This window comes from Urocitellus parryii, chromosome 4 (assembly GCF_045843805.1).
Source record: "Urocitellus parryii isolate mUroPar1 chromosome 4, mUroPar1.hap1, whole genome shotgun sequence".
In the NCBI taxonomy this organism is placed as follows: Eukaryota; Metazoa; Chordata; class Mammalia; order Rodentia; family Sciuridae; genus Urocitellus; species Urocitellus parryii.
In genome coordinates, this window is record NC_135534.1 from 89076254 (window position 1) to 89085603 (window position 9350).

At 33.6% G+C, this 9350-nt stretch overlaps 1 protein-coding gene across 1 annotated transcript in view; it reads left to right on the top strand.

Moving 5' to 3' along the window:
* Cntn5 (contactin 5) overlaps positions 1-9046 on the top strand; it is a 663533-nt gene extending 654487 nt beyond the window's left edge. The window contains exons 22-23 of the mRNA XM_077797318.1: positions 4917-5085; positions 8946-9046. Of these exons, the coding sequence (XP_077653444.1) occupies positions 4917-5085; positions 8946-9046 (270 nt within the window). The remainder of the gene's footprint in view (positions 1-4916; positions 5086-8945) is intronic.
* Positions 9047-9350: the final 304 nt, after the last annotated feature.

Sequence of the window (9350 nt, forward strand, 5' to 3'; positions counted from 1 at the left end):
AATTTGCCCTCTAAAGCAAATATAACTTTCAATGATTAGGAGTAATAGTGTTTTCAGAAATGTTGACACACCATTCAGAAACCAACTTACTATCATTAGGACACTGGCAAGCAATCTCCTGAACTAGAAAGCAAATTAAAATTCCAGAAACAGCGAGGTAAAAACATATATGGCTAATTGCAGGAATCATGATTTTAGGCATCTAATTAAAATAGAACCCATTCAGATAAACATAAAGCATTACTACTTAGTGCAGTATTTCTCACTGCTATATTCTTGAGACTGCTCAAGAGATTCTAGATTTGTTGGGGTTTTAAGTAGTCTATATTAATAGCAATAATTTAAAAATATCACAGCTTCTATTAGTAAGTAAAAGAAAATTATGAAGAACCAGAAAATTGTTGGAAAAGAGATGTCTGTTTTACATAGACCTTAAGATATAATATTAACACAATTTATTCCAACTTAAGATAACCTATTTGATAGGTTGAATAAAACTTGATAACTTATTTATTATATTCATGACTTTTTCTGGTCAATTAGCCAGTGCCACTTTATTTTATTTACATTTCCCAATCTGAGATCAACTGCAATATTTTATCAATGCATTATTTATAAATGACTAGGAAAGTGGAATAAAAACTTCAAATAAAAGTTTCACTAACTTGGTATCCCCCCCCAATTATCTTGCATTAAGAAGATTGTATTTTGGTAATTTCATTCATTCAGGGTCTATATCTACAATCCTTGGTAATTTGGGCACATATTATAAATATGTTAGTGGCCTTACTTCAGAAATGCCAATAACAAAACTATGAACTAAAGTAAATTCTCTCAAAATTCTTCTTAATGATCTTGGGAAGGGAGGGTTTTTTTTAACACCATGAAAGAAGTTTATCAAGATTATAAAGTAAATAGCCAATTTATCTATTCCTTGTTTCATCATACAGATTTTAATGCCCAACTGAAAAAGAAAATAAATACTGAATGCCCCCGGGCTGTGCTCTCACTTGTGTAAATATCCCTTTTCCTATAGAGAGAAACTTTTTTCCCCTTCAGAAAAGAAACAAGCAGTTGGAAAAAAAAACTGAGGACAAGGGCCTAAGGCTATATAAACGATTTGTTTTTTAAAATTTTTGTTTTAGTTTTTCTGGTAAGCAGCTAGAAAATATCCTTTCCTAGACTCACAATCCCTTAACATATATACCCACTTTGCACCTCTCTTTTTCTACCTATTTATAATGCTAACAGAGTAATCAGGTCCAGGATTTTCTAATCATTATAGTATCTATCAACATAGTTCTTGGTTGCTTATGCAACTTATAAATGAAGGCCTAGTAGCCTCCTGAGATGTGTGCATACTTACACCAATGTATTTCACACACTATAGGATTTGGAAGCCCACTCCTATATTTCTCCATCTCCTTAAAGATCTTCTGAGTTATCGCCACCTCCAATTTCCTGTATTTTACAGTGCTTCTTTCATCTTATATCAATTCCAAATATAGAAGACAGTCTTTGCTGTTTCCACAAATTACAAAGACATATATAACAGCTTAATTTGGGTCATGGGTACATGAGTTTCATTATACCATGTACATTTGATTATGCTTGATTAAAAAAAAAAAAAAGTCTGGCACAGTGGTGCACTCCTGTAATCCCAGCCACTTGAGAGGCTGAGGCAGGAGGATTGTAAGTTCAAAGCCAGCCTCAGCAAAAGCAAGGCACTAAAGCAACTCAGTGAGACCCTGGCTCTAAATAAAATACAAAATAGGGCTGGGGATGTGGCTCAGTGGTCGAGTACCCCCAAGTTCAATCCTTGGTACCAAAAAAAAAAAAAAAGGAATTTATGCAGTTTTGATTTGCCCTGCTTCACTTTATCTTGTTGCCCCTGTGCTTTGGGTTCTTCATCCTCTATAAAGAGCAGTTGTCTTCATCAACTATGCCCAAGATGCTCGACCTTAATAGGATCTTTTCTTCTTAAGGGCACTTATAATCAGCAAAAGTTTTATTCTGTTATATTTTTGGTGCGTTCTTCTCAGTATTGTTACCATTCAGCCATTTAGACATATAGAAGAGCCACTTACAGATCATGCCTTTAAGAATTACAATCCCAATTAAATTTTTTCTAGGATTATCCATTTGAATAACCCAATGCTCTCAGTTTTTTGATAGAATTTGAGAATAGTCAACATTAGACAATTTTCTGTGCAGAAAAGTAACTGTCACCATACCTGCCAATCTGTGAATGTCCAGAGTCTCAAAGGTCTCCCTTACCTCCTTTTTGTCAATAATTTTTTTTGACATGTCTTAATTCTTTCATCTTATATTTCTTACCCTCATTTTTTCTATATTTAGGACAGGAATTTACAATGAGTCTCAGCGGTTATATGAGGGCAGGAATTTAAAATGAGCCAAGATTCCCTAAAAGCACCAAAATTTAACCATTAGTTTAACTTTTCAATTAATATACCTACTTATTGACACATAGCACTACATCTTCGTGGATGTATTGGTAAAAGCCACAAGTGATTTTTAAACTCCTTTTATGACCATTAACTAATTTTATTTTTGCTGCCTCTACCTTTTGTTCTTAAATCTCAACTGATCCACAAGGTTTCCTTTAACTCTATTTTACAGCACCATTAGATATGCATTGCTGGCTTCATTTTTCTTTGTCATAAAAATTGTAATTTATTGAACCATAATAACAGTGTCCTCTAAAACAGCTACTCCCCTGCCAATCCTCACCAATTTACATACTTTCCCATCTCATAAATTTGATTTCTAATTGCCTCATGTATATAATCAAATTCTAATTCATTAGAGTGCTATAGTCAAAATTGGAAGCATAAATTCTGACATATTTGTCATTTTTAAACCTAAAAATACTGTTATAGACATCCTCCAGAAAGTGTTCTTGATTCCTCAAATCTAAGAATTCACTCTGCACTGCCCTGGCACCATACACATTTCCTATTGTAGTAGATACCACACTTCATTGAATTGCATCTGTCTCCAATATTAGACTGTTAAGTGCCATGAGGGCAGGAAGCATGGTCTTGTTTTCATGAATCTCCAGTATAACAGCCATGGGCTTGCCTACATGAGCTGCCCGATACATGGTTGGTGATGCACTTATCACTTTGCATTTTCATTGAGACTATGACATCCTTCCCAAAAAAACATTTCAGTAGCTATAACTATACACTATGTTATATTTTCAAGAGAAGTCACCTCCTTCCACAGAGAAGTCACTTCCTTCTATAGACCTTGAAGTAAATTTCAACCCACAAAAGATAAAGGAAGTATATATTACTAAAACACAGAAGGATTGAGTAAAGACAGATTCAGGATAAGATTGCTTTTCTAGAGTTTATTGTCTTGTATATAAGTTAGTTCAAACTCAAAACACATTAACACATTTTTCATAAGAATATATATACATATATTGAACCAGGGGATTGAACCCAGGGATGCTTGACCACTAAGCCATATTCCCAGCTCTTTTTATTTTGAGACAGGGCCTTGCTAAGTTGGTGAGGCTGTCTTTGAACTTGGAATCTTCCTGCCTCAGCCTCTCAAACTGCTGGGATTACAGACGTGCTTTACCACACCTGGCTGAGAATAGCTTTTTCTTATTAAGCTTACATGCACCAGGTCCTGTGCTAGGTATTTTTGCACCTTCTCATTTCATTCTTCTAACAAATCCATAAACTACATGGCACCATTTTCTACCAGCAAGTGAATGCAGATCAAGAAAAGTTAGTAATTTGTTGGAATTTATCCAGCCAGGAAGGTTTAGGAGATTAGTTTTGTTTCACTTTATTTTGTAGGAAATTGTTTTGAATCCAGACTTGTATGACTACAAAGCCATTTCTATTTCCATTATGCAAAGCAATCATATTATAATTCCAATAACTATGAAAATGCATAAAGACAATGAAAATGAATAAAAATGCATTTAAACATTCTTAACTGCTGCTATTTGACTATTATACCTCCAAAAATTATACTGAACTATTATTAGAGGCAAAAGCACTTAGACTAGCACAATATAGTAAAATAGCTCTAAAGTCATCAAAATAATAACTTACTAACAAAGTTTTTACTCTAACTAGACAGATGATCTTATGAGCTACCTGAACCCACCTATGCCATTAGTTTTGTGATATGTAAACACAGGATAACACTGTGTCCTTCTCTGTAGTTGAATTTACCATGCATGCCTGTTTACAGCACCATGAGCAGATGCCAAAAAAAAAAAAAAAACTTCAACTTTGCCACCCTCTATTATCCTGATATCAGTTCACCAAAAAGCAAACCACCATCAAAATAAAAATTAAAACAATTTTAACTTTTCAACCATCTCCTGAATTCTTAAGGATTTGTTAACATGCTTAAGTTCTCTCTTCACTCTTTTCAAACAGTTTAAAGACAAAGCTTCTAAATCTCCTCGGGATATTATTCATTTCAATAACCAGATATAAAAGATTTTTTATGGTGTGTCTCCTCACTACCTACTTCGCCAGTCTCATTTCTCACTATCCATATTTATCTTCTCTGTTCCATACTCCAGTGCCATGGTTTCTTATCAGCTAGGTGTATTTTTAATCTTATCACTGTCTGTATTCTCCAACTGGTAAACTCTATTCATTTTCAAATACTTAGCTCAGGCATCACCTCTTCTGGAAAGGATTTCGGAAATCCCAAGACAGAATTAAACTCTTTCTTGACTTCCATGGCTCCCTAAGTATATTTTCATTGCAGTGCATAACACATGTATTACATTTGCTTACACCTCTAAGCAGTAAGCGTCTTGCGCTTAGCTCAGAATGTAACATACAGATATAGACAGTAAGCATTTGTAATCCTCAACTGAATTTCAAATGTTGAGCCTCTGTTACTCCTCACAGGTTTTTTATAGGCAAGAGGGTCACAGCAACAGTCAAGTCATTGAAACGCAGAAACCTCAAGCAGTAGTACCACTCCCTGATGCTGGAGTCTATATTATTGAAGTCCGAGCATACAGCGAAGGAGGGGATGGAACAGCTAGTTCCCAAATCAGGGTACCATCGTATTCAGGTAAGTTTTAATCTAACAGGCTTAATATGGTGGCCACCTGCAATGCAAGATGATAAAACCTCATCAAAACCGAATGATGGATTGCACAGTTCAGATATTTTTTGGAGGGGTTTCTCTTCTTTGATTTCCAACTCCTCCTACAATCTGAATGAACCATGGTAATTTGCTCACAATTGCAGAATTTCTACAAATCTAGAAAGCAGTTGATACTTTTATTAGAATGTACTTATTTACGAGAATTCTTTTCGATCCTGGTCTCAAGTAGTACCTTGCTGGCCAAATTGGCTTTTGAAATATTGCTTTTAAAGTAATATTGCACCCATTTGATGTACCTACTTCTCTATTATCTTGATTGTTCTTGTTGTTAGATTATTTTAAAAGTATTCCCTTTAAACTTTAAAATTTGATATTTGACTTCTAAACAAATTATATCACTGAGCCCCATAGTTCTTATAAGCAATATTAATTTCTTGTTTTCTGAGTCTTTACTATATAACAGGCACAAAAAACTTTACACTCATATTATTTAATCTTAGTAACAATCACATGAGATGGGTGGCATTTTTCCTGTTTTACAGAGAAAATCTAAGTAACTTGCCCATGATCACACTATTGCTGAACCAGAATTCAAATCTAGGTAGTTTATCTCCAAGGATACCTGAATATCTACCACCACAATCATTAGTGTCCCAGTACGACAAAACTATCTAAAGGAAGGGAGATTTTATAAAATTAGAAGAAACCATTTTGTCAAAGTAGTCAAAAAAAGATTTAATTAGATATGCAAATCTCTGAGAAAGTGTTGGGCAATTTTTCATTAAAACCTTGTATTAAATGGTGTTCACTTAATGGTTAATTATGAGTATTATCTGTTGAGAAATCATTCCTACACAAAATGATCAACATAAAAGGCAGTTTCTGATGATATCTTCTAAGGCTCTGTGTGTATGGCACTATTTAATACATTGACCAACTTGAAATCAGATAAGAGGTATTGCTTATGTTATTTTTTGATGTCACAAAATGAATGGATGGCAAATAAAATGGAGAAATGAATGATACCAGACTCTGAGGAAAACATAATATTTAATAAACTCCAAATTTCTGCATTAAAAAAACAAAATGAGATAAAGGACATTATTGGGACAATTGCTAAAATTTGATTATCTGTATATTAGAAAAGATTACAGCAATATCAATTTGTAGAAATCACGCTTTTGTGATGAGAAATTGTCTTATTCTTTAGAAACATACATTGAAGTACTTAGGGGAAAGGTTATATCATTTCTATATTTAAAATGAGAAAAATGTGTTTTAAAAGACAATTAAACATGAAGATAACATTAACAATAAAGGAATTTAGGTGAATTCTTTGTTATATTTTAACTTTTCACCGAAAACTGTATTACAAGATGTAGGAAACTGACATTTTCAGGAATACAAGTCGAAATTTAAGTATATTGTGGTCATACAAAAATTTAATACACTCTATGATTCCTTTATAAATGTGCAGTTTCAACAGCAAGAATGGTAATAATGTCTGTGTGCTGATTAATTCACAATTGAACTGTTCAGGTGAGGGTGCCGAATTTTCAAGAGCACCTTGAAAGGCAAAAGATATTTTTCATGTTTAAAAAAAAATAACTCTTCTTCTTTCAGAAGTGTCAAATTTCTAACGACACAATGAGCATTTATTAAGACCTCAAAATGTTCTTGGAACCATGCTACATGTTTTCCATACATTACTTTATCCTTCCAATTAGGAATGATATTACTCTATGATTCTAGAAAGTTCCTTTTAATTCTAATGCAATCAGATTCAATAGCATCCTCTGAATAAGTTCAGTCCCAAGCTTGGAGTACTTATAAAAGACCTTAATTCTCACATTTATTTTAATTATTACTTCTATTCTATGGGGGGAGATGGCAACTTTAATCGTTTAGTTAATAACATCTTGGCCAGTGTAATCCATTTTCTGAGTTTCAATAATATGAAATCTCTTAGTTTTATCTACTTTAGACTCATAAAACCCAAGCAATGATTGTTTTTTTTTTCTTATATTCCAAAAAAAATCAAATGCCTAAGAAATTGAATGACTTGTCCAAGTGAAATAGTTTTTACAGCTCAGGCTAGAACTTAATCCAATGTTGGTGATGCTGTGTGTGGAGAGGGTTTTTTTTTTTCTCCCCACCCCATTTGTTTTGTTTGCCCTACTAAAATGATGACTTTGTGGATTTCACTTAGAATTTGAGGTATAGACTCTACTTACCATTCTGAAAGTGAGACGCTTTTATAAAAATGTCATGTAAGTTAGTTTAACAAGAAGACAGTCACTTTCAAATATATAGAAATTTTTTTTCATTTTCTATTTATTTGCATATACATAGAACTCCAGTAAGGCTTTGTCATCTCCCTTTACAGTTCACATATGACTATGAATTTCATGATAAACTCCTATTGTACAAGTAGAACTATATCTAACATTCTCCAACATGTTGATTAATAAGTTTTATTATTGCATTAGTTATACAAATTTTCAAAGAAAGAGTTGCCAATTTTGCATGTCTTTTACCAATTTTTTTTTACCTCTTAAGTAGAGATAGGCATATGAAAAATAGACTAACAAAAATCACCATTATAATTCCATTACATTCAATCCAGTCAGAGGAGAGAACTTGACAGAAGAGTCCAAAAACTAGGTGGAATATTTTATCCTTATTCTTAAGGTTATAACCAACACTGTTTTAAGATAGACAAAACATTAAAGCATCACAGATGTACTAATTCCTAGCTCAGGAACTTTAAGCAAGTTCTATCCTTTTTCTAAATACCAATTCTCTCAAGTTCAACAGGAAAATAGATGCACAATAGTTTTCTGAAGTTGGTTGTTGTGAGAATCAAATAATATAATATTTATAAAGGGCTTAATACAGTGTTTGTGATATAGTGAGTATTCATTACATGTTGATCATAATGATATTTTAGAAGTCTTCTGGCTTAAAATACCATTCCTGAAGGTAGCATTAAAAATCATTCTTAATCTGTGGCCATGTGGAGCTATTGGAGCTACTTCAGACTAATCAACTCAGATCAGTTAATTTAATGCAATTAAGTGCATGTAACGTTTTGGTCTCAAGAAGAAATATCTCCTGAGTGTAAGAAAGAAAGATGAAAAAACAAACCTTTACCAAGTTTGGCATGAGAATCTAGAATTTAAGCCCAATCAATTGAAATAATCAAAGACCCATAAATAAATGTCATTAAATTTTAAAAATTAACAGAAGTAATTAAATTATGAGTTCATGTTGCTTCACACTTTTGCTAATTATTTTTGCTCCACTTCCTGAAGTATGTTCTACAAAAATTACTTTTCATTCCCTATCAGGAACCTGGGATGTTTTCCATCAGCACATCATTAATGGAGATTACACTAAATCTCCTGGTTTGATGCGTTTGTTAGCATGACTTAGATTTTTCAATACAGTGTTGCATAAATATTTCTGCTCTCCTTGCAACTTAGGCCATAAGACATGATCTGAGGTTCCCAAAGTATGAAGAACACTCACTACCAGCAGCTCAGGATGCTGAGGCAGGAGAATCATGAGTTCAAAGCCAGCTTCAGCAAAAGCAAGGCATTAAAAAACTCAGTAAGAGCTTGTCTAAATGAAATATAAAAAATGGGGTATAGCTCAGTGGTTCAGTGCCCCCAAGTTCAATCCCCAGTACCCCTGCCAAAAAAAAAAAAAAAACACTCATTAAAGGGACAGATAATATACTCTTGTCCTAGATTCTAAGAACACTTGCCTTGTCCAAATAAGACCACAAAAATTGGCTTCATCTGATGCTTCTTTTTTCACAGGTGGGAAAATCACAAGCGCTCAGCCAACCCTGCACACTCTCTCCACATCATCATCAGTAACATTGCTCTTGGCATTGATGATTCCTTCAACTTCCTGGTGAAAGCTGCCGACTTAATTTGATTTTCTTTGCTTTAGCTTGAGAACAGCAGTGAATAGAGTGTAGTTAATTGGAGACCCAGGACCCTGAGATAAGCTTTAAAACTTGGGACCACACATGGTGCACTTACAGGAGGTCGGGAGGAAAATATTACTTATCCATCAGGTTTCTCTTTGGTTTTTGTAAATGGAAAGGACAGTTCTTGGTCCAATAAAAATATGCAGATTGTATGTAATGAATTTTTGTAAGCAAAGGTAATTTCTGTCGAATGTATTCTGAATTTTTTTAATATGTTGGAATTTGATTT